Source organism: Rhinoraja longicauda, chromosome 9, assembly GCF_053455715.1.
Source record: "Rhinoraja longicauda isolate Sanriku21f chromosome 9, sRhiLon1.1, whole genome shotgun sequence".
Classification (NCBI taxonomy): domain Eukaryota; kingdom Metazoa; phylum Chordata; class Chondrichthyes; order Rajiformes; family Arhynchobatidae; genus Rhinoraja; species Rhinoraja longicauda.
In genome coordinates this window covers 36214037-36240544 of record NC_135961.1, presented here as the reverse complement: position 1 = coordinate 36240544, position 26508 = coordinate 36214037, and the positions used below count along the sequence as shown (strand labels likewise).

General features: G+C 45.1%; 1 protein-coding gene across 4 annotated transcripts in view; it reads right to left on the bottom strand.

Annotated features, from left to right (window-relative positions):
* snx14 (sorting nexin 14) overlaps positions 1–23238 on the bottom strand; it is a 66695-nt gene extending 43457 nt beyond the window's left edge. For 2 of the 4 annotated variants that reach the window (XM_078405141.1, XM_078405142.1), the window contains exons 1-13: positions 22920–23112; positions 19828–19948; positions 18584–18657; positions 16970–17048; positions 15367–15410; positions 13952–14039; positions 12730–12814; positions 10693–10849; positions 8395–8470; positions 7336–7380; positions 4788–4868; positions 3253–3367; positions 1725–1880 (exon numbers count right to left, since the gene is read on the bottom strand). In XM_078405141.1, coding sequence (XP_078261267.1) covers positions 1725–1880; positions 3253–3367; positions 4788–4868; positions 7336–7380; positions 8395–8470; positions 10693–10849; positions 12730–12814; positions 13952–14039; positions 15367–15410; positions 16970–17048; positions 18584–18657; positions 19828–19948; positions 22920–23056 — 1258 coding nt within the window. In that variant the 5' untranslated portion in view covers positions 23057–23112. Of the gene's footprint in view, positions 1–1724; positions 1881–3252; positions 3368–4787; positions 4869–7335; positions 7381–8394; positions 8471–10692; positions 10850–12729; positions 12815–13951; positions 14040–15366; positions 15411–16969; positions 17049–18583; positions 18658–19827; positions 19949–22014; positions 22754–22919; positions 23113–23219 lie in introns of those variants that run through there. The other 2 variants (XM_078405144.1, XM_078405143.1) reach the window with 2 other exon arrangements.
* Between the last annotated feature and the right edge of the window lie 3270 nt (positions 23239–26508).

Genomic DNA, 26508 nt, shown 5'->3' with positions numbered 1-26508 from the left:
TTCCAGCTTTTTCTCCCCCCCCCCCCCCCCCCTTCCATCAGGGAAGAAGGGTCCAGACCTAAAATATCATCGATTCATGTTCTCCAGAGAAGCTGTCTGGCCCGCTGAGTTACTCCAACACATTGTGTCTTTATTTGTTTTTATTTTATTTTATTTACCAGCATCTGTAGTTCCTTGTGTCTCTGTTATTTTGAAACACTGTTTGCTTTCTTCAATTACAATATTTCAGAGAAATGCACAAACATATGCATTTGGGCTGATTCTTTTGACAGAATCATAGAAAGATGACAGCACAGGAGGCAACCATTATGTCTGAGCCATTATGTGGAGGTGCCCACTATGGAGTGGAGGTGCCCACTCCATTATGTGGCGGTGTCCTGGCTCTCAACCAGAGTAACTCTAGTAGAGGAGTGATCTTATAGAGATGCATAAGATCATGAGTGGAATAGATCAGGTACACGAGTATAGTTGGGAGATCATGTTGCAGTTAGGATGTTGGTGAGCCTGCATTTAGAGTATTGTGCTCAATTCTCGGGATCATGTTATCGGAAAGATGATGTCAAGTTGGAATGGGTGCAGAGAAGATTTACGAAGATGCTGCCAGGAGTTGAGGGCCTGAGCTATAGGGATAAGTTGAGCAGGCTGGGACTTTATTCCTTGGAGCGCAGGAGGATGAGGGGTGATCTTATAGAAGTGTATAAAATCATGAGAGGAATACATTGGGTAGAAGCATAGTTTTTTGCAGAGAGTAGGGGGAGTTTTCATTGGAACCTGAAGGGTAACTATTTTTTTTACACAAAGGGTGGTAGGTACATGGAATGAGCTGCATGGGGGTAGTTGAGGTAGGTACTATCATAATGTTTAAGAGACATTTGGACAGGTACATGGATAGGATAGGTTCAGAGGGTTATGGATCAAGTGCAGGCAGGTGGGACAAGTGTAGATGGGGCATGTTGGTCGGCATGGGTAAGTTGGACCGAAGGCCCTGTTTCCATGCTGTACGACTTGATGACTCTCTAATTCGATATCCTAACTTGTATCTTGAACTCAACACAACTTTGTTCCTTGGCCTGCACTGATTCCACATTGAATACCAATATCCAAATGCCAAAACCAAATTGACACATGCACGAATTCTAAAGCACAAAAAAAACGTGCAAAGTTGTCACTGAATTAATTTGGCAGAGATAGAGGATCACTCCTCTACTGTTGGATGTTCATTGGTAGTAAGGGCAGCACTGTGGTGGAGCTGCTGACTCACAGTGCCAGACAGCCGGGGTCCATTCCGATCTTGCATGCTGTCTGTGTGGAGTTTGCACGTTCTCCCTGCGAATGTGAGGGTTTCCTCCTGGTGCTCCAGTTACCTCCCACATCCCAAAGACGGCAGGTTTATAGGTTAATTGCTCTAAGTTGCTGCTAGTGTGTAGGGAGAGGATGGGAATGTGGAATAACATAGAACTAGTGTGAACAGCTGATCGATGGTCGGCATAGACTCAGTGGGTCAAAGGGCCAGTTTCCATGCTGTACCGATCAATTCAATCAATCAGTAAGAAACACGGACTTAGTGAGTTTTTAAAAGCAATTACATCCTTCAATAAAGAGATACTTTGAAACCCAAACTATTCAAAGATATCAGCACCACACCTCTGTGAAAGCTCTGAACAGATCGTTAAATGAAATGCCCATTACAATCTTAATCATAATATCTATTGTGGCAAACCTACCCTGCTGTATCTCTTCCACAATGAAGGGATCAAATTTGATTTTGTCGACACTCTCGTCAAGACAATACGTCTCATAGATTTCCTTCACTTCCTTGTGAAGAAACTGCTTCTCGTCATCAGTCAGCTCGGGCCGAAGGATCTTGTCATTGAATTCCTCTGTTGGTACAAAGTTTTACAGCTGTAAGAACACACAGAATCCCTTCAAAAATTACAATCACAGGCTGTACCTTGAATGTAGGTGTACATATACCCACAGATTTTGAATGCCTATGTAGGAATTTCTTTCATCTGTCTAAGTTAAAGTTTATTATTGTCATGCTTACCAAGGCACAAGGCACAAGGCACAGTGGTAGACTTGCTGCCTTTTAGCGCCAGTGACCCGGATTTAATCCTGACGGACGCTATCTGTCCGGGGTTTGTACGTTCTCCCTGTGACCACATGGGTTTGTCTAGGTGCTCCAGTTTCCTCCCACATTCCAAAGACATGCAGATTTGTAGGTTAAATGACTTCTGCAAATCACCCCTAGTGTGCAGGATAGAACTAGTGTATGGGGTGATCGACTTTACTTTAGTCTTTAGAGATCAGTGCAGAAACTGGCCCTTCGGCCCACCGAGTCCGCGCCGATCAACTTACACTAGCAATATCCTACACCCTAGGGACAATTTACAATCTTACAGAAGCCAATTAATCTACATACCTGTGCGTCTGTGAAATGTGGTAGGAAACCGGAGCACCCAGAGAAAACCCACACGGTCACAGGGAGAATATACAAACTCCGTACAGACAGCACCCGTAGTCAGGATTGAACCCGAGTTTCTGGTGCTGTAAAGCAGCAACTCTATCACTACGCCACTGTGCCATTCCTGTCTGATCATCGTGTATTTGGTGGGCCGAAGGCCTGTTTCCATGCTGTATCTCTAAAACTAAAATGGTGGTCTTCTTTTGCATACTATCCAAACAGATCAGGTATACCATACATGAATACAATCAGGTTAAACACAAATACCATTGATCCAACCATCTATTTGTCATGTAATTTGTAGCCCTTCCTGTTCCACAATGTATTGCATGTGAAAGATGCTGACAGAGGAGTAGGCAGGCAGTCAACAATGTGGATGCCTGTTCTACCATTTTAAAGGGAAGAGATGGGGATGGTGGAGCAAGAAGTGTGGGAAAGATCTCACTGATGCAACAATATATTAAAAAATCAGTTTAAAAACTTGAATGCATCGTGGAACTTTCATCAGAACAGGCACTATTTTTGTTTTGTTCACGAGTACATTATTGTTCTGAGGCTATGGCCTCTGGTCCTAGACTCTCCCACTACTGGAAACATCCTCTCCACATCCACTCTATCCTGGCCTTTCATTGTTCGGTAAGTTTCAACGATGTCCCCTCTCATCCATCTAAACTCCAGCGAGTACAGCCCCAGTGATGTCAAACACTCATCGCACGTTAATCCAATCATTCTTGGAATAATTCTTGTAAAACTATCATAAACTTTGCCTCAAAATTTCTCAACCTTACCCACGGCGAGACAGAACTGCAGTACGTGCACGGCACTCTCCTGCTTCAGTAAGTTCATGAACCCGAAGAGCAGGTCCTGCTGGCTTCTGATTTCTTTCAGCTCAAGTTTGAGGGCCTAGCAGATAAAAAGCGTGCACCCAGTATTTCATTATCTCAGCACTTAAACAGGTACAAGAGAAGTTTGGTTTTAAACACTTTTGGCATGGGTATGGGAATAGCTTTATCTTCAGGGTAATTAAATATATTTAATATACCTAAATACATTGCAGAAATCATATTGTTTATCAGCACTATTCAAAATGCAAGATATGGAATAATTGGAAGTGATCATATTTTCAGCCCTGCTAGCCAATCGGCTAAGTATATTGAAGGTAGACACAAAATGTTGGAGTAACTCAGCGGGACAGGCAATATCTCTGGAGAGAAGGAATGGGTGATGTTTCGGGTCGAGACCCTTCTTCAGATTAAGTATTTTGCACCCTTCAAAAACAATCCCTGATATGGATCAGTTTGGAGATATTCAATGAATCAACTTCAGGACAGAGAGGGACCTAGATCATCTGGGAAGTTGGGCTGAGTAGTGGGAGATGGAAGACAAGTGTGAGATAATGTAGGAACAATAAACTGCAGTTGCAAACTTACACAAAAGGACACAAAGTGCTGGAGTAACTCAGCAGATCAGCGGGAACATGGTCCCTGGAGAACATTGTTAGGTGATGTGGATCCTTATAATCAAATCACTCACACGAGGGAAATCCTAAGATCAGACCACTAGGGCAACCAATTCCATTCGTAGTTCGGTTTAGTTCATTTTTGTCGTGTTCAACAGCTTAATGATTTACTTTAGTACTTTAGAGACACAGCGCGGAGACAGGCCCTTCAGGTTAACGAGTCCCCAACTAGCACTATCCTACACACTAGGGACAATTTATAATTTAGAGAAGTCGATTAACCTACAAACCAGTACGTCTTTGGAGTATGGGAGGAAACCGGAGAAACCCCATGGGGTTAGAGGGAGAACGTACTAATTCCGTACTGACAGTACCCGTGATCATGATCAAACCCGAGTCTCTGGCACTGTAAGACAGCAACTCTACTGCTGTGCCACTGTGCTGCCCCTTTGTTGGGATGAAGCTGTTCCTGAACCTGGAGGTCACAGTTTTCAGACTCTGATGCCTTCTTCCCGATGGTAGTGGTGTATGAGAGCGTGGTCAAGCTAGTGTGGGTCCTTGATGATAGTGGCTGCCTTGTTGAGACAGCATCTCCTACAGATCCCTTCAATGATAAGGAGGTCAGTACCCATGATGGACTGGGCAGTGCCCACCACTTTTTGTAATCTCCTATATTCCTGCTCGTTTGAGTTGCTTAACAATTTGATCTAGGCTTCAATTAAAATGTCAAGTGGGTCCAAACATTATTCAAGTGTGACAAGTGCACAAACTGTACACCAGTAGAAAAGCAAATGATAGACAGCGCAAAATGCAATCGATACAAGCCACAAAACACGTATTAAAACAAAGATTATACTTTCTCACCGACTGAGTTTTATTTCTTGGAACAGCATATCTCTGCAGGAAGGGAACCTGCGGAGAGGGGGGTTCAGTTGCAGGCTCTGGCTAAAAACAGAAATGAATCAGAATTACCAGAAGGTACAGCTCTTAATTTTTAACATTCTTATCATCCAATCAAGAATGACACTTCTCTCATTGATATGCTGGTCTGATCTGTCAAGTACAAACCCTGACCTGATTAATTGGTGGCTATACATGACAGACTGAATCCCCCTACCCTGGGTAAAACACTGTGCTTTTACCTTTTCTATTCCCCCATGATTTTATACACCTCTAAAAGATCACCCCTCATCCTCCTGTACTCCAAGAAATAAGACACAAAAAGCTGGAGTAAATCAGAGGGACAGGCAGCATCTCTGGAGAGAAGGAATGGGTGACGTTTCGGGTCGAGACCCTTCTTCAAACTGGTCAGGAATAAAGTCTTAACCAGCCCAACCACTTCCTATAGCTCAGGCCCTTGAGTCCTGGCAACATCCTAGTAAATCTTCACTGCACCCGTTTCAGCTTGATCAGTATGGATAGGAAGTTGCTGAGAGGGACATGGGATAAATGCAGGCAAATCCGACAACCCCAGTCTGTCAACTTTGTCGGCATGGACATTGGGCCGAAGGGCCTGTACAAGGACACCCAGGTCTCGCTGCACCTCCCCCTTACCTAACCCCATTGAGATAATAATCTGCCTCCTTGTTTCTGCCGCCAAAGTGGATAACCTCACATTTATCTATATTATTATACTGCATCTGCCACGCATCTGCCCACTCACTCAACCTGTCCAGGTCACCCTGCAACCTCCTAACATCCTCTTCACAATTTACACTGCCACCCAGCTTTGTGTCATCCGCAAACTTGCTAGGGTTGCTTCTAATTCCCTCTTCCAAATCATTAATATATATGGTAAACAGTTGAGGCCCCAACACCGAACCTTGCGGCACTCCACTCGCCACTGCCTGCCATTCTGAAAAGGACCAGTTTACTCCTACTCTTTGCTTCCTGTCTGCCAACCAATTTTCTATCCAAGTCAAAACCCTACCCCCAATACCATGTGCTCTCATTTTAGTCACCAATCTCCTGTGTGGGACCTTATCAAAGGCTTTCTGAAAATCTAGATACACTACATCCACTGGCTCCCCTTCATCCATTTTACTTGTCACGTCCTCAAAAAATTCCAAAAGATTAGTCAAGCACGATTTCCCTTTCATAAATCTATGCTGACTTGGACATCCTTTTACTGCTATCCAAAGGTGCCGTTATTACCTCCTTAATAATTGACTCCAGCATCTTTCCCACCACCGAAGTCAGGCTAACTGGTCTGTAATTCCCCGTTTTCTCTCTGTTTCTCGAAAAAACCTGAGGTCATCCATTTGCTTCTCCAGTTCCCCAACACGGTCCTTCAGGAGCTGTAGCTGGATACACTTCTTGCACTTGTAGCAGCCAGAGGCACCAGCAGTGTCCTTGACCTCCCACATCCTGCAAGCAGCACACTGAATCAGCTTGCGTGGCATTTTCTTCTTGCATCACCCTCTGCAATGTTAGGTGTGGCGTCCTCCCTCAGCCTCCTCCCTGAAGACTCGCAGCCAAAGACTTGCACTTTACTCACAGGGCACTCCTAGACAGGGTCGCACCCCTCGAGCAAGCCTTGCTTATACCAGATGCTAAATTGACTAATTGTCCAATTTACCGATCTTATTGTTCAGCCAATTCCCACACTCACTCCTGACCTTCCTTTCTCTGATGAGCTTGAAGGTATGTGCTTTGCCCGACCTGCACACAAAGTGCCGCTTGCACCCTTTTTATAGCTGCTCTACCTGTGACTCACCAAGTCCAGCCAATGGTCATTCTCGCTGCCGCTTTGCCCGACCTGCACACAAAGACTGCTAACCTGCTGTTTGCCCTCTTTTTAAACCTGCACTCAAGACTCACCGTCCAGCCAACGGTCGTTCTCGCTGCTGCTTTGCCCGACCTGCACTCAAAGACCTGCACTATGACCCTCAAACACCTGAGATATACAACATTATTTGTGTAAAATAACAGTAGCAGCAGCTTTAGTTTAGTTTCCTTTCGAGACACAGTGTGGGAACAGGCCCTTCGGCCCACTGAGACCTCGCCGACCATTGATCACCCTTATGCTAGCACTACCCTACATACTAAGGGCAATTTATAATTTATAATTCACCAAAACCAATTAATCTACAAACCTGCACGTCTTTGGAGTGTGGGAGGAAACTGGAGCTCCTGGAGAAAACCCACGCGGTCACATGGAGAATGTACAAACTCCGTACAGACAGCACCTGAATCAGGATCGAACCTGGGTCTCTGGTGCTGTAAGGCAGCAACTCTACCACTGCACCACTGTGCCGCCCTACAACACTTCAAATATGTTACCTGGTGTAAGCACAAGCTCACAGCCATATGGACGGCTGATCGCAAATAGTTGGAATACTAAATCCTAATTAATGATTTTGAGTCCCAGACTTTTTCTGGAAAATTATCTTTCTAAATCAGTAATACTCACTGGACTGTTGTCTATGAAAATCAGCAACAAACGGTTCACAGTATCCTATTAAAATGGAAAACACAAATGTTATACATGTTATAAAAAAGACAAAGTGCTGGTGTAATGTAGCAACTCTCCACATGCTGTTGCAGAAGAGGATGCATTGGTTCTCACGTATGGTGCGATTTAACTGTCTAGCATGCAGAACAAGCATTTCACTGTATCCCTGGAAATAGATTAAACTAAACGACTAAACTGAATGCAATAAAAAGGATCCGCAGATGCTGATCCCCTTTCTAAATGTGCATCCTGTTATTCTGAGGCTGTGCCCTCTGGCCCTAGACACTCACACGAGTGGAAACATCCTCTCTGCATCCACTCTATCAAGCCTTTCACTAAGTAAGTTTCGATGAGTCCCCCCCTCCATCATTCTAACCTTCGAGTACAAACCCAGTGTCGTCAAACGCTCATCATACGTTAACATATGTGAGGTCAATGAGGCTGTGGAGGGGTTAAAGGTACAGTTTTGGAATGGGATTTACTCACTGTGCCACCAAAAACCCAGTTGCCCACCAGACCACACTGCTTCAGTCAGAAAGAGAACTGGTCCACATGTGGAGAGCGGCGCGGTGGCGCAGCGGTAGAGTTGGTGCCTTACAATGCCAGGGACCTGGGTTCGATCCTGACCATGGGTGCTATCTGTATGGAGTTTGTACATTCTCCCTGTGACCTGCATGGGTTTTTTCCGGGTTTCCACACTCCGAACACGCACAGGTTTGACGGCTAAATTGGTTTGGAAAAAATTGTAAAATGGCCCTGGTTGGTGTAGGTTAGTGCTAGTGTACGGGGATCGCTGGTCTGCATGGACTCGGTGGGCCAAATGGCCTGCCTCCACACCATATCCCTAAACTAAACTTATGTACGGGCGATGATTCTGAGAAACTGGGGTCAAGCAGGCCTGCAAGATTTGCACCAACTTATTTGCAGACTCAACCTGATATACATTCAACTGTTTAAATAACTTGCATGCACATTTAAAAATGAGAGTAAACAACTTCAAGGAAATATGGTACTTACTGGATCAGCCAAGAAGTCAAGGGAGGGAAGGAACACAGAGCCAGCCAGAATTTCTTGAATCAACAGAGTTAATGATCTAGATAACACAAAAGAGATGGTAATGCACTCGTAGAACATTCTGTGTAGATTTATTTATATTATGTGGAATCTAGATCTGAAAAATCACTGCCAAAGTACTTGCATAATATGCTATTTCTTTTCCCAATATATCCGAGAACTTAAAAGTATTAAGCTATTATCTCATTAGTTGAATTTTTTGTTGATAGCAACATGGTCCAATATTCCAGCAAAGGGATTAAATATATTAATGAAAAGAGAATAGATGATTTATTTTCAAATGTTAGGTTGTTACCATTACTCATCATCACATTCTCGCCAGTATAAGCCCAAAGGTGCAATTATAACAATGAAGCGCATGATAAAACTGATTATTGCAGCACTCCCACCAGCAAACCAAGGCAAACCATTCAAGAATCCTTCTTCCAGCAATTTATACTGCATCTTTACTAATCAGTAGCAAATACAGGATGTGAGCAAAATGAGAATCTTAAAGGTGGTGGTGAGGTCAAAGAGGATGGGGGGATTTAGGAAAATATTCCAGAGACTTACATAGAACAGTACAGTACAAGAACAAGCCCTTCGGTCCACAATGTCTGTGACGAACATGATGCCAAAACACAACTCTTATCTGACTGCGCATAACCCATATCCCTCCATATCCAATGTCTATCCAAAAGTCTCTTAAATGCTGCTAGCGTATCTGCCTCCACCTCCACAGTAGCACATTCCAGGTACCTGCCACCCTCTGAGTAAAAAAATTGCCCCGCACATTTCCTTTAAACGCACACCATAAAGCTATACCATATAGTATTTGATGTTTCCATCCGGGGAGAAAAACGTTCTGACAGTCTATAGACACAAAATGCTGCAGTAACTCAGCGGGACAAGCCACATCTCTGGAGAGAAGGAATGGGTGACATTTCAGTCGAAACCCTTCTTCAGGCTGAAGATGTGGGTGGATCTGGATCACCAACTACCTGACTGGACGACCACAATATGTCAGGCTACAGAACTGTGTCTCGGACATGGTAGTGAGCAACATGTGCACTTAGTTAAGGGAATTTTGGAAATGCAAGTAAAGAACATTTTGTTTGTATATCTCCAACTGAAGATTGCAAGTTCTGGATAGCGAGGCTAGTCAATATATAGTGTGTGTAATTCCATTTCAAATGTATAGCTATTTTCTATGTTTCTATGTAAATCCCAGTAATAGTCTATCCTATCTGAGCTTTACATAATTCTATACACTTCTATCAGGTCTCCCTCAACCTTCGGTATTCCAGAGAAAGCAATCTAAGACTGTCCAACCTCTCCCTGCAGCTAATACGCACTAATCCAAACATCATTCTGGTAACCATCTTTCCACAGCCTCATCATGAGGGGCAAGACTCAGGGACCATAAAGCTATCAGAGTTACAAATGAATCATCACAGATCATTACACTGCATTTACCGCAATAGCACAGAGCACAAAAGATTTTTAAAAAGGAAATTTTGGTGGCAAACGTAAACTGGTATGGCCAGTTGGTCAGCATTAAACTGGTATTTCTCCAAAAGTCTCCTAAATGCCGCTATCATCTCTGCCTCCACCACCACGCGCCTTCCAGGCACCCACCACCCTCTGTGTAAAAAAATTGGCCCTACACATCTCTGTTAAACATCGCTCCGCACACCATAAACCTATTCCATTTTTCCATCCTGAGAAAAAGGCTCGGACTGGCGATCCTATCTATGCCTCTTTCGGAACAATTTATTACACTGTGGAATGACCAAAAGGAATAGCTGATCACAGCAATATATATGTTTAATCATAATTTAAAGAGAAAACTTAAGTGCTGCAAAAATTAAAATCATCACAAGTAAAACAAATACCAGCTTCATAAGTCTTTTCATAAGTTCTAGGAGCAGAATTAGGCCATTCGGCCCATCAAGTCTACTCCGCCATTCAATCATGGCTGATCTATCTTTCCCTCCTAACCCCATTCTCCTGTCTTCTCCCCATAAGCCCCAACACCTTTACTAATCAAGAATCTGTCAATCTCCACTGTAAGAATATCCACTGACTTGGCCTCCACACCCATCTGTGGTAATGAATTCCACAGATTCACCACCCTCTGACTAAATAAATTCCTTTCTAAAGGTAAAGGTAAACTGTTGACAGTGTCTTTTAACAAAAAAAGGCTAGCTGTCATGGTCATGCTATCTTTTGCAATGCATGCAATAGAAAATGATGCATTACCTGCACTCTGTGGCCTTTGGGGGCGATATATACGGGAAGAGCAGCTCGGTCAACTTCCTGAGATACTGCAGCTCATCTCTGCGGCTTCTCACAGCCAAGTGTACGTCCGGCCCATACTCTTCCAATGCAGCCTGCTGTAAATATTCACTATGCTTTACTGGAGAGAAAAGAAACAGCTTACGTCAGTCACTCAAATACACGTTCAGATTATTCCAATGCTAAAGCTGGACTTCAGATAAAACAATCCAGGAATACTACACTTTAGTTTAGCTTAGAGATACAGTGCGGTTCACCGAGTCCGCGCCGACCAAGCGATCCCCGTACACTAACACTATCCTACACACACTAGGGATGTTTCAAGCTGGAGACTAAAACAATTATAAATGCACACACACATATATATATATACACACACACACATATATATATATATATATATATATAAATATATAATATATATACATACATAAATATATTATAAACAGCATCTTTCACGGTCTCTTTAAAAGGTTCAGTTTATTAGTTTAGTTTATTGTCACATGTACCGAGGTATAGTGAAACGCTTTTTGTTGCGTGCTATCCAGTCAGCGGAAATACTATACATGGTTACAATCAAGCCGTCCACAGTGTACAGATACAGGATAACAGGAATAACATTTAGTGCAAGATAAAGTCCAGTAAAGTCCGATTAAAGATAGTCCGAGGGTCTCCAATGAGGTAGATGGTAACTCAGGACCGCTCTCGGGTTGTTAATAGGATGGTTCAGTTTCCTGATAACAGTTGGGAAGAAACTGTCCCTAAATCAAGAGTGGTGTGTTTTCACCCTCTTGCCTAATGAATGAGGGGAGAAGAGGAATTTTAGCCTTGGCTGCAGTGGCCACAACTTTAAAACAATGGATAAATTAAAAAACAGTTTTGTCCTCATGATGTATGTGGGAGCTTGTGTGCCCGTTTCCTGCAACTGCAAAAGTGACTACATTGTTGACTTAATACCGCTGTTATTTTTACAGCGTTCAAAGCGATATATATAAATATTTTCCTGAACTAATTTGCTGCTGTGCAACAAAAGGATGATGTGTTGGTTAAAGCTGGCTGTGTCTTGTCTAATTCCGCTCTGCTGAGTCATTGCTAAGAACTCCAACTAAACTCCAAATTATTATCTTTGGTATAAACCAGCATCTGTAATTCCTTTTTATTATCTCCAAACTGCAAACTGCCTTGGTTACACCAGTGCAAGCTCTAACTACTTAAAACCTCTCAGAGCTTTGATACTGGCAACGGCTTCCCATGATTAACAACACTCCATCTTTCGATGCTGCTATCTTTCACCCCCATTGACAGGCATGCTCACAACTAAGTAATAAACTGAAATACCTAAAATGTATGTAAAATGGCCAAACGTTATTGTCTCCAACTTTGTACAGCGATTACTGCCCAGCTCAAGAATACCATCACAATGTGCAAAGGAGCACATATGTAACAGGTCGATACAAGGACTCAGGGCGTCAGGTGGAATCTGCAGAGGTTCATGGACAGTCAACATTTCACACACGTCAGTCTGAAAAAGGGACCCGAACAAAACGTCGTCTGTCCATTCTCTCGATAGATGGCATCTGACCTGCTACACTTCTCCGGCAGTTTGCTTCTTACTAAAGATTCCAGCATAAACCATGCTTCTATTCCAATGCATAATGTTTCTCTATGTATTTTAAACACACAGACGTAATGCACCCCACCCCCCATCTATGTAGTTTTCAGGCTCCAATACCACCTTCCCGATGGCAGGGGTGAAATGAGAGTGTGGCCAGTGGTGTGGGTCTCTGACGATGCAGGCTGCCTATTTGAGGCAGCGACTCTTGTAGATCGCTTCGACGGTGGGGAGGTCAATACCCACGAGGTATAATCTTTGTTGATTGGATAGCATGCAAACAAAAGCTTTTCACTGTACACGTGGTAATAATAAACTAATCTAAATTATTGCATGCACTTAACAATCTGCATTTTTTCCCCCCCATTCACACACACTTTTTTTCATACCTTTTTGCCTTGCTTTTGATATGACCTCTATATGCTTCACTGCTGCATTTAACAATTTCCGGTTTACCATGACTGGAACATCAATCTAACAAAAAGAGAAAGATAACTGATGTTGAAGCAGCTTGGATTTAGCAAATATTAATCTTAATTAATGCACCATGGGCGGCACAGTGGCGCAGCGGTATAGTTGCTGCGTTTCAGTACCAGAGACCAGGGTTCAATCCTAACTACGAAAACTTGTCTAGGAAAGAACTGCAGTAATACAGGGCGTCAGGCAGCATCTCTGGAGAGAAGGAATGGGCCAAAACCCTTCTTCAGACTGATGTCAGGGGAATGGGCAGTACAGAGATAAAATGTAGACGGAGACAGTAAGACTGGTGGGAGAACTGGGAAGGGGATGGAGAGAGCGGGAAAGCAAGGGCTACTTGAAGTTAGAGAAGTCATTGTTCATACCACTGGGGTGTAAACTACCCAAGCAAAATATGACGTGCTGTTCCTCCAATTTGTGCCAGGACTCACTCTGACAATGGAGGAGGCCCAGGACAGAAAGATCAGATTGGGAATGGAAGGAGGAGTGAAAGTGCTGAGTTTCGCTGAACACCTCCGCTCAGTCCACCTTAACCTACCTGATCTCCCGGTTGCTCAGCACTTTAACTCCCCCCCCCTGCCTGTCCAATTCCCTCCACAGATGCTGCCTGACCCACAGTTCCTCTTGCACTTTGTGTGTCGAACAGCGAGTTTGCGACGACTATCACAGAAAGTGCCGTTGGTGTTCCTGGCATTCACAGGGATGAAATGCACGTTCATCGAGTTCTGCGAGTCAGGGAAAGGGCCCAACAAATGGGCAGCAGTGATGGAGATTGGAATGATAGCGTAAATATGAAAATACAAACTTCTGTTGAGGGCAGTGAACAATGAAAAACAGGAGGTAGCAAACAGTGAAAGGCCTGGATAGAGTGGATTTGGAGAGGATGTTTCCACAAGTGGGAGAGTCCAGAACCAGAGGCCGCAGCCTCAGAATAAAAGGAAGTACCTTTAGAAAGAAGATGAGGAGGAATTTTGTTTAGTCAAAGAGTGATGAATCTGTGGAATTCATTGCCAGAGACGCCCGTGGGCCAAACGCAGGTGGTTGTGACTAGTGTAGATTGGCATCTTGGTCAGCATGGATAAGTTGGGTTGAAGGGCCAGTTTCTGTGTGAAGCTATGACTATTTCCTTCTTACCTTCTGAGCTCTCCGGACTAAAACAGCTGCAAAAAAGTGTAAAGTCGCTCTGAGTTCATCAATGAAGGCTTCATCATCAGTTAAGTCCCTGGAAAAATCAATAAAGGATGCACTCAAATATTCCAATGCAATGGAAGGTTTAAATTAAACATTGATCAGAAGAGCGAAAGCTCGTTGGATGCATGGAAGGCTGGTGAGCTGGATCCAATTCTGCTCAGTAGTTGGAGAGGACCTGCATGGCCATACAGTGGTGCAGCGGTAGAGTCGCTGCCTCACAGCGCCAGAGACCCAGGTTCAATCCTAACTATCTGTACAGAGTTTGCACATTCTCCCCGTGACCGGGTGGGTTTCCTCCTGGTGCTCCAGTTTCCTCCCACACTCCAAAGACGTACTGATTTGTAGGTCAATTGGCTTCTGTAAATTATACCTGGTGTGGGATAGAACTAGAGTATGGGGTGACTGTTGGTCGGTGCGGTGAGTTGATGTTTACAAGAGACCAAGTGCACAAAAGGGGTAATGAGGGAAGGGACAGCCTTTGGACTTTAAAGATACAGCACAGAAACAGACTCTTTGGCCTATCGAGTCTGTGCTGATCAGCAATTACGGACCTACACACGCCAGGGACAATTTTACAACTTGCAACTTACCAAAACCAAAGCAGAAAAAGCATGCAGTCACAGGGAGAACATACAAACTCCGAACAGGCAACACCCGAAATCAGGATTGAACCCGAGTCTCTGGCATTGTAAGGCAGCAGCTCTACCACTGTGCCGAAAAACAGTGTGTATATTGTACATGCTGAATTTTCTTACTCAAACAACACATTAAACTTTCAGACAGCAATAGCAGGTACTTCTCCCTCCTCGCATTTAGAACAATCTGTAGCAGAAATGGAGTTGAAAATCAGGAAGCCACTACATGTATCTCAGCCAATTATTCCATTCCCATTTCTGCAATAATCAGACTTCAATTCTTGGCCATCTCTAAAATAGTCCGAGCATATATCAAGCTCCTACAAAGTTAATGTCTAACAGTACCAATACCACAGATGTATTTATTTGTATGTATGTGCGTGTGTGTGTGTATTAGGGTCATGAAAGATAAATATGTTTTATTGAATCATAAAAAGGTATTCTGTAATCATCAGAACAGCTTCATTCTCAAAAATCTAGTAAAATAAAAATCAATGCAAAAAATTGGGGAGCAGCATCTGTGGTGAGAGAAAAACAGATCACATTTCAGATCATAGGCCTTTCATGTAATGACAGGTTACTGACCTAAATATAGACTAATTTTCTCTCCCCCCGCAGACGCTGCCTGACTTGCCAGATATTTCTGGCATTTTCCACTATTATTTCTTTTCCGGCACTTGCAATATTTTGCTTTTAGATATTGAAAGTGAGCCCATATCTCACCTGTACCAAGGGTGCACAAAGTTTTCAATCACTAACTCCAGGATCTACAAAAGGAAATATTCTATGGTAAGCACAAAACAGACGACGTCCACTTTATTAAAATAATAACTATGAACTACTGTTCATTGTTCAATGCTTTACATTTAACGGGATACATTTATACATACACAAGATTTACTGTTAAAACACGAGGTACGTACTACAACACCAGGATAAGCGCTCAACCAAGAAAACCAAGAAAACCAAGCCCAATGCCAAAATAGTATCTAAACTACCTATGCACACTTATGCTATAGGACCATAGTCTGAAGAAGGGTCTCGACCCGAAATGTCACCCATTCCTTCCCTCCAGAGATGATGCCTGCCCCGTTGAGTTACTCCAGCATTTTGTGTCTACCTATAACTAACTTCATATTCCGTAATAAGCTATCTACTTGCTAACAAACACATGAAAACTAAACATGTAGATAGCAGTATATCATTGGGGTTATCAAACAATATTTAGTAGAAACTATGAAATTATTCAACTGCAATTTCATACTGCAAAGGGAATGGAGAGTTTGAGGCTGTGCCTTTTCTTACACGTTGATTAAATTCACATCTGATGCACACCTAGGGGTCAGTACACAGGATTATCAATGCTGTCATCATCATTCCTCCTTCCTTCAACTACAATCAGATCAGCTATGTGCAGAAAGAGCCCTGGATGAAAACATCCCCTCTGTGCGTGTGTTTTTGATGAGAAAACCCTGGGAAAGAGCAAAGTCTGGCTCTGCTCCTGGGGATAGTTACAAGCCCAGGGAGGACTTAAGTACAAGGAGAGGTTCGACAGACTTGGAATTGTTTTCTCTGGAGCACCTGAGGTTGAGGGGAGACCTGATACAAGTATATAAAATGAGAGGCATAGATATAGGGTAGGCAGTCAGAACTTTTTCCCCCACAGACTGGAAATGTCAAAGACGAGATGGCATAGCTTTAAGGTGAGAGGGGCACAGTTTAGTTTATTGTCAGGTGTACAGAGGTACAGTGAAAAGCCTTTTTGTTGCGTACTATCCAGTCCATGGACAGACGATACATGATTATAATCAAGCCATCCACAGTGTACAAATACAGGATAAAGGGAATGACGTTTAGTGCAAGATAGAGTTCAGTAAAGTCCGATTAAAGATAATCCGACGGTCTCCAATGAGGTAGATTGTTGTTGACAGGTTGGTTCAGTTGCCTGATAACAACTGTGCAAAAACTCCCCTCGAGTCTGGAGGTATGCGTTTTCACACTAATGGGAGAGTGTCCGTCCGGGGTGAGACTTGTTCTTAATTATGCTGGTGGCCTTGCCAAAGGCAGCGTGAAGTGCAAATGGAGTCCACGGAAGGGAGGACAGAAGGTGTGGCACAGAAGGGCTGTTTGTCACATAATTGGATTCTGGAAGATTGTAAATTGTCCCTTGTGTGTTGGATAGTGCTAATATATGGGGTGATTGCTGGTCGGCACAGACTCAGTGGGCTGAAGGGCCTCTTTCTGTGCTAATCAAGTCTGAGAAAGACAGTTATCAAAGAAGCCCAGACCATTTCTGAGGAACATAAGCAAAGATGGAACAACTTACTTCGGACAAAGATGCATCCACCTTTGAACTAATTGTCAAACCCAGCCAAGGTTGGTAGTTTTCCAGCAACAATGTAGCCCTGACAACAGATAAAATACATGCTCGAAAGAAATATCTCTTACATTTTTCAAATTTTACACATTTGTCTTATATTTCTTTTTTGAGAGGGTGTGCAGAAGATAAAACTGAATAGCTCCTACTGATTGCTCCCTCTAAGACAATTTTGGTGCCAAGAAGAAGAATTTTCAGCATTATGAATTAAGCTTGATATTTAAACTGCATAACTGGGTACTTTAGTTCAGTGATTTAGCATGGAAACAGGCCCTTTGGCCCACCAAGTCCACACTGACCATCAATCATCCGTTCACACTACTTCTGTTTCCCACCTTTGCATCCTACACACTGGAGCAATTTACAGAAGCCCGAGGCTTGGGCAGCACAGACTTGGCCAGGTTCGATCCTGACTATGGGTGTTGTCTGTACGGAGTTTGTACGTTCTCCCTGTGACCGTGTGGGTTTTCTCCAAGTGCTCCGGTTTCCTCCCACACACCAAAGACGTACAGTTTGCAGGTTAATTGGCTTACATCAAATTGTAAATTGTCCCTTGTTTGTCGGATAGTGTTAGTGCACGGGGTGATCGCTGGTCGGCGCGGACTCAGTGGACCGAAGGGCCTGCTTCCGCGCTGTATCTCTAAAGTCTAAAGCCAATTATCCTGTCAACCTGAACATCTTTGGAATGTGGGAGGAAACAGGAGCATGCGGAGAAAACCCACACGGTCATAGGGAGACCGTACAAACTCCGTACAGACAGCACCCGAGTCTCTGGTGCTGTGAGGCAGAGGCTCTACCAGCTGCGTCACTGTGCCACCTGTCTTCCCTTCATCCACATGCTGACAAAATTCAGTGCACAGAAAAAAAAACACACCAACTCCCAAAATGGAGGCCCAATTCAATTAAACAATTTTAACACCCACAGATACTGAAGCATTTTGCTTTATTGCCAAGTTATCCAAGCCGCCGTCTGTCTGCCTCACTGCAATCAGTCTTAGCAGAGGACAGTTTGGTATAAAAAAAGGGCAGAGCAATCTTACAAGTTTCATTCATGCACACCAACTGGATTAACTTTATAGAAGGCAGGACCCAGTAAAAGCCATTGAAAGAACTACTGAAGAAGGGCCCCGACCCAAAACATTATCTATCCATATTCTCCAGAGCTGCTGCCTGACCTGCTGTTAGTCCAGCACTTTTGTGTCTTTTGTTGTAAATCAGCACCTGCAGTCTTCCTAACGTAACTATTAGGCCTTGCAGTTTCTGCAAAGCCTTGTTAAGGGAATACAGAGAGTTTACACAATTGACTATTTAGCCATTAAATAGTGGCCTTCTCCTCTGCACTCACTGGCCTGTACAGACGTACAGGCTGTAGGTTAATTGGCTGGGCAAATGTAAAAATTGTCCCTAGTGGGTGTAGGATAGCGTTAGTGTGCGGGGATTGCTGGGCGGCGCGGACCCGGTGGGCCGAAGGGCCTGTTTCTGCGCTGTATCTCTAAATCTAAAAATCTAAAAATCACGTTTCCCTTTTGGGGTTAAACGTTCTTTGAGTACCAATTAACTTACTTGTGTCGTTTACATTTGACTTTTCCACAGACAGCACAGCTATGGCCTTGGGGAAAGAGTTCTTGCTGTTCCACCTGTTGTGAATAAAGAAAGTAAAATGAGCAGAAGCGTAAAACATAACATCTAATGTACTTGGATACTCAAAACTCAACATCGTCAGAGACCCACACCACCCTGGCCACACTCTTATTTCACTCCTGCTATCGGGAAGAACGTTTTGGAGCATCAAAACCGTAATGTCCAGGTTCAGGAGCAGCTTCCTCCCTACAACCATCAGGCCATAAACACTACAACCTTCAAATAACCTCAGAACTACATAGACTGGGGGGCATTGGTTTTACCTTTGCACTTTTATGGTGTTTACAGAGTACTCTAGTCTGAAGACAGGTTTCAACCCAGACGTCACCCATTCCTTTTCTCCAGAGATACTGCCTGTCCCGCTGAGTTACTCCAGCTTTTTGTGTCTATCTTCGGTTTAAACCAGCTTCTGCTGTTCCATCCCACACTTGTTTAGATATCTGTAAGAATTTCATTGTTCTGTTTCGGGACAATTAACAATAAAACATTCTTCACTCTCTCTTCTTGACTCTTATTTCATTGGTTTACTATGCTGAGAATTAAAGCAATTGGTGCTTAAAAGAAAAACTAAATAAAAAAGATTTCTTAATGTTAATGTAATAGGCCCAGGACATAAGCCCAACTGACAAGGCCACGATTTTGCCAGCATTTCCAATGGCCCATGCAATGAACAGTTTCTTGAAACACCCTAGCCCATGAGGTTAGAGGTAACATGAAGGATCAATGGCACACAACAAAGTCAGACTGGTTCAGAGGAGCCATGGAGTGATTGTCCCAGTCCCTGAACAGCACTGCAAGAATTCTTCACGATCATGTCTTCCAGCATAAAGCCTCAGTTTGCTGAGGCACCACCGAATCATCCCAAATCATGCACTATCCATCATCGCTTCTTGACTGTCTCTGGGCAAAGTCCTTAAACTGTGGACGATCAATGGCGCTTTATTGGTCATATGTGCAACTGCACAGTGAAATTCGTTTTGCATATTTACACATGCAGGCGCCGTCATGTTCCGTGGATCGCGGCCACGGTATCTCGGGAAGACTTCCGCCACGGGACACCAAGACATGAGTTTTTCAGAAAGATGGCTGACCTTGCCAGCAAAGCTCAAATCACGGAAATGAATATACATTTGAAAAATAATAATAATTTTAAAAATTGTATTTACCTTTGGTTTTCGCTCAACAGTGAAGAGAATATTGGGTAGGAGTGATGCCGGTCCGAGTGAGCAGTAGAAGGTGACAACTCCAGCAAGGAATGACCAGAAGATCATAAGAATATGCAAGTACCTATAGACAGAAAACAGAGTTATCGTAGGAATCATTGGGTTGTACTCAAACTGCAAACGAGAGGCATAGACGAGGTAGACAGTCATAACCTTTTACCCCAGTCTGAAGAAAGGTTCCAACCCGAAGTGTCACCTATTCCTTGTTCTCCAGAGATGCTTCCAGACACACTGAATGACTCCAGCACTTTGTGTCCTTTCAGTCTTTCTGCTTGTGACATATGCCAGAACATAGAACAGTACAGCACAGGAATAAGCACTTCAGCTCAAAGCTCCTGTGCCAAACGTGATGCCCAGTTAAACTAATCTCATCTGCCTGCACTTCCGAAAGCTTCTTAAATGCCACTAATCTCTCCATCCAGGTGAAGCAGTGATACAACTGCATTTCTGCAAACTAGATTACTGCACCTGATGTCCTCCTCATTGGCAGGAGAAGCCAATGCATCTTAGCTGATTGTTTTGCAGTGTGATCATGATCAATTCACAGGAGGCACAGTGATCATCCAGTTACCCAGTGCCTGAATTTAGTTGTTCAGTTTATTATCATGAGGTATACTGAACAGCTTTTGTTGCACAAAATGCTGGAGTAACTCAGCAAGTCAGGCAGCATCTCCGGAGAGAAGGAATGGGTGATGTTTCGGGTCGAGACCCTTCTTCAGACTGATGTCAGGGGGGCAGGACAAAGGAAGGATATAGGTGGAGACAGGAAGATAGAGGGAGAACTGGGAAGGGGGAGGGGAAGAGAGGGACAGAGGAACTATCTAAAGTTGGAGAAGTCAATGTTCATACCGCTGGGCTGCAGGCTGCCCAAGCGAAATATGAGGTGCTGTTCCTCCAATTTGCGGTGGGCCTCACTATGGCACTGGAGGAGGCCCATGACAGAAAGGTCAGACTGGGAGTGGGAGGGGGAGTTGAAGTGCTCAGCCACCGGGAGATCAGGTTGGTTAAGGCGGACTGAGCGAAGGTGTTGAGCGAAACGATCGCCGAGCCTGCGTTTGGTTTTGCCGATGTACAGAAGTTGACATCTAGAGCAGCGGATGCAATAGATGAGGTTGGAGGAGGTGCAGGTGAACCTCTGTCTCACCTGGAAAGACTGTTTGGGTCCTTGGATGGAGTTGAGGGGGGAGGTAAAGGGACAGGTGTTGCATCTCCTGCGGTTGCAGGGGAAAGTGCCCGGGGATGGGGTGGTTTGGGTAGGAAGGGACGAGTGGACCAGGGAGTTACGGAGGGAGCGGTCTCTGCGGAACGTAGAAAGGGGAGGGGATGGGCAGATGTGGCCAGTGGTGGGGTCCCGTTGTAGGTGACGGAAATGTTGGCGGATGATTTGTTGGATACGCTGGCTGGTGGGGTGGAAGGTGAGGACAAGGGGGATTCTGTCCTTGTTACGAATGGGGGGAGGGGGAGCAAGAGCGGAGCTGCAGGATATAGAAGAGACCCTAGTGAGAGCCTCATCTCTAATAGAAGAGGGGAAGCCCCGTTTCCTGAAGAATGAGGACATCTCTGATGCCTTAGTGTGGAACACCTCATCCCGGGCGCAGATGCGGCGTAGATGGAGGAATTGGGAGTAGAGGATAGACTTTTTGCAGGAGACAGGGTGGGAAGAAGTGTAGTCCCTTTACCTCCCCCCTCAACTCCATCCAAATCATTAATATACAACGTGAAGAGTTGCGGCCCCAGCACCGATCCTTATGGAACTCTGCTAGTCACTGGCAGCCAACCAGAAAAAGGCCCTTTTTTGCCACTCTTTGTCTTCTGCCATCCAGCCAACCTTTTATCCATGCTAGTATCTGCCGTTTGATACCATGGGCTCTCACCTTCCTTAGCAGCCTCATGTGTGGCACTTTAGCAAAGGCTTTTTGAAAATCTAAGTAAACACCATCTACTGACTCTCCTTTGTCTGTCCTGCTATTTACTTCTTCAAAGAATTCCAGCAAATTTGTCAAGCAAGACCTACCCTTCACAAAGCCATGCTGACTTCGGCCTATTTTATCGTGAACATCTAAGTACTCCGCAACCCTCATCCTTTATAATGGGCTCTAAAAACGTACCAACAACCAAAGTTAGACTAACCGGCCTTGTGCAGCGGTGTAATATTGGCAATTTTTCAATCATCTGGGACGTCTCCTATCTCCGGTGATTCTTGAAATATCACTGTCAATGTCTCCACAATCTCTAAAGCCACCTCTTTCAGAACCTGAGGGTGCAGTCCATCCGGTCCAGGTGACTTATCCACCTCCGCCCTTTAGCTTTCCAAGCACCTTCTGCCTAGTAATAGCCATTCCACTAACTTCCAACCCCTGACTCTCTTGAATTTCAGACACGTTGCTGGTGTCTTCCACTGTGAAGACTGATGCAAAAACATTATTCAACTCCTCTGCCATCTCTTTAAAGGGAATAACGTTTAGTGCAAGATAAAGTCCAGTTGAGTCCAATTAAAGATCGTCCAAGGGTCTCCAATGAGGTAGATGGTAGGTCGGGACCGCTCTCTAGTTGTTGATAGGATGGTTCAGTTGCCTGATAACAGCTGGTAAGAAACTGTCCCTGAATCTGGAGGTGTGTTTTCCACACTTCTGTACCTCTTGCCTGACGGGAGAGGGCAATTCTTCATCTCTCTCTAACCTATCTACACCAATATAACACTACCTTAAAAAGCAGCATCTCATTTTCTCCCTGGTATATTGCAGTCTTTGACACCTATTACTGAAATCTACAAGGTAACTTTGCAGGTGACATAGTGGCGCAGCTTGGACAGCCTCATTACGCCAGTGACCCAGGTTCAATCCATACTAATTTGGAGAACGTTTACATATTCTCACCCACTACCCCACCTCTCACCCCCACAGTCCCCTCTCACCCCCATGTCACCCCCCGAAGGGGAGGGAGGGAGAGAGAGGACTGGAGGGGGTAGGAAGGAAGCGAGAGAAGGTGGGGAGAACTGATCTCGGTGACCGAGGCCCTGGTCCCCTCCGCCTCACCGGTTGAGTAGCAGGGTGCAGGAGGCGAGCAGCAGGAGGATGCAGCAGAAGACCGGGTACTGGCGGCCGACGTCGCGGAGCAGGTGAAGCCGCAGCCTGAGGCCCAGCTGCCGCAGCGCCCGGCGTACGGCCACCATGTCGGAGCCGTGGCCCACGGGCACCCGATCCCGGCACCTCCTCGCACCGCCCCCCGTCACCGTCCCCTCTCCCTCGGCCACTCGTCACCGCCCCCTCTCCCCCGCTCTCCGTCACCGCCCCCTCTCCCCTCGTCACCGCTCCCTCTCCCCCGCCCTCCGTCACCTCCCCCCGACCTCCGTCACTCGTCACCGCCCCTCTCCCTCGGTCACTCGTCACCGCCCCCTCTCCGTCTCCGCCCCCTCTCCCCCGCTCTCCGTCACCGCCCCCTCTCCCTCGCTCTCCGTCACTCGTCACTCTCCTCCGCCCTCCGTTATCCGTCACTTCCGCCGCCCGGCCCGGGAGGAACCAATGAGCGCTGCAAGGTTGTCCTTCACTGGGAGGGTTCAGATAGGCTGCATCCCAGAGTGCTTAAGAAGGTAGCCCCAGAAATAGTGGATGCATTATCATATCATATCATATATATACAGCCGGAAACAGGCCTTTTCGGCCCACCAAGTCCGTGCCGCCCAGCGATCCCCGTACATTAACACCATCCTACACCCACTAGGGACAATTTTTACATTTACCCAGCCAATTAACCTACATACCTGTACGTCTTTGGAGTGTGGGAGGAAACCGAAGATCTCGGAGAAAACCCACGCAGGTCACGGGGAGAACGTACAAACTCCTTACAGTGCAGCACCCGTAGTCAGGATCGAACCTGAGTCTCCGGCGCTGCATTCGCTGTAAAGCAGCAACTCTAGTGATAATTTTTCAAAACTCTTTAGATTCTGAAGTAGTTCCTGAGGATTGGAGGGTAGCTAATGTAACCCCACTTTTCAAAAAGAGAGGGAGAGAGAAAATGGGGAATTACAGACCAGTTCTGGAGTAGTTCCTGAGGATTGGAGGGTAGCTAATGTAACGGTAGTGGGGAAAATGCTAGAGTCAGTTATTAAAGATGGGATAGCAGCACATTTGGAAAGTGGTGAAATCATTGGACAAAGTCAGCATGGATTTATGAAAGGTAAATCATGTCTGACGAATCTTATAGAATTTTTCGAGGATGTAACTAGTTGAGTGGATAAGGGAGAACCAGTGGATGTGTTATATCTGGACTTCCAGAAGGCTTTCGACAAGGTCCCACATAAGAGATTAGTATGCAAACTTAAAGCACACGATATTGTGGGTTCAGTATTGATGTGGATAGAGAACTGGCTGGCAGACAGGAAGCAAAGAACAGGAATAAACGGGTCCTTTTCAGAATGGCAGGCAGTGACTAGTGGGGTACCGCAAGGCTCAGTGCTGGGACCCCAGCTATTTACAATATATATTAATGATTTGGACGAGGGAATTGAATGCAACATCTCCAAGTTTGCGGATGACACGAAGCTGGGGGGCAATGTTAGCTGTGAGGGGGATGCTCGGAGGCTGCAAGGTGACTTGGATAGGTTAGGTGAGTAGGCAAATGCATGGCAGATGCAGTATAATGTGGTTAAATGCGAGGTTATCCACTTTGGTGGCAAGAACAGGAAAGCAGAGTATTATCTGAATGGTGGCCGATTAGGAAAAGGGGAGATGCAACGAGACCTGGGTGTCGTGGTACACCAGTCATTGAAAGTAGGCATGCAGGTGCAGCAGGCAGTGAAGAAAGCGAATGGTATGTTAGCATTCATAGCAAAAGGATTTGAGTATAGGAGCAGGGAGGTTCTGCAGTTGTACAGGGCATTGGTGAGACCACACCTGGAGTATTGCGTACAGTTTTGGTCTACTAATCTGAGGAAAGACATTCTTGCCATAGAGGGAATACAGAGAAGGTTCACCAGATTGATTCCTGGGATGGCAGGACTTTCATATGAAGAAAGACTGGATAGACTCGGCTTGTACTCGCTGGAATTTAGAAGATTGAGGGGGGGATAGACAATAGGTGCAGGAGTAGGCCATTCGGCCCTTCGAGCCAGCACCGCCATTCAATGTGATCATGGCTGATCATTCTCAATCAGTACCCCGTTCCTTCTTTCTCCCCATAACCCTGAGCTCTATCTAGCTCTCTCTTGAATGTATTCAGAGAATTGGCCTCCACTGCCCTCTGAGGCAGAGAATTCCACAGATTCACAACTCTCTGACTGAAAAAGTTTATCCTCATCTCTGTTCTAAATGGCCTACCCCTTATTCTTAAACTGTGGCCCCTGGTTCTGGACTCCCCCAACATTGGGAACTTGTTTCCTGCCTCTAATGTGTCCAACCCCCTAATAATCTTATACGTTTCGATAAGATCCCCTCTCATCCTTCTAAATTCCAGTGGATCTTATAGAAACTTACAGAATTCTTAAGGGGTTGGTCAGGCTAGATGCAGGAAGATTGTTCCCGATGTTGGGGAAGTCCAGATCAAGGGGTCACAGTTTAAGGATAAGGGGGAAGTCTTTTAGGACCAAGATGAGAAAGTTTTTTTTCAGAGAGTGGTGAATCTGTGGAATTCTCTGCCACAGAAGGTAGTTGAGGCCAGTTCATTGGCTATATTTAAGAGGGAGTTAGATGTGGCCATTGTGGCTAAAGGGATCAGGGGGTATGGAGAGAAGGTAGGTACAGGATACTGAGTTGGATAATCAGCCATGATCATATTGAATGGCAGTGCAGGCTCGAAGGGCCGAATGGCTTCCTCCTGCACCTACTTTCTATGTCTGTTTCTAGGTTCATTAAAAATGCTTTGCAATTGAAATAAAGGTGCTTTTATGGTCACATGTGCAAAGTGTTAACACACAGTGAAATTTTCATCCTAGTCATTGCCACATTCCTGATAAGCAAGTGTACAGAAATAGTGCCCGATCCAAACAAGCCCAGGCTGTTGCGGGCTTCCAGCCGTCGCCTTTCCTCTCCCATCCGCCTTTGTGTCCCAGGGCCGCCTCCCGCAGCTGAACATCAAGGCCAGATCCGGGTTCCCTCTCTTATCCTTACTCCTCGCCTGTTGCTTCCAATATCTTCACCGCTGCCTCTGGTCTTCAGAGGACAAGCAGAGGCTGCCTTGGTGGCCTTCCAGGCCGCAGTCCAGTCTGTACAGATTTTGCACGCTTTCCCTGTGACCACGAGCATTATCGCCCAGGTCTTCGGTTTCATGTTATTTCATAGAAACATAGGAAATAGGTGCAGGAGGAGGCCATTCATTGTGATCATGGCTGATCATCTATAATCAATAACCCGTGCCTGCCTTCTCCCCAAATCCCTTGATTCCACTGGCCCTCAGAGCTCTATCTAACTCTCTCTTAAATTCATCCAGTGATTTGGCCTCCACTGCCCTCTGGCAGAGAATTCCACAAATTTACAACTCTGGGTGAAAAAGTTGCTTCTCACCTCGGTTTTAAATGGCCTCCCCTTCATTCTAAGACTGTGGCCCTTGGTTCTGGACTCGCCCAACATTGGGAACATCTAGCTTGTCCATTCCTTTTATAATGTTATATGTTTCTATAAGATCCCCTCA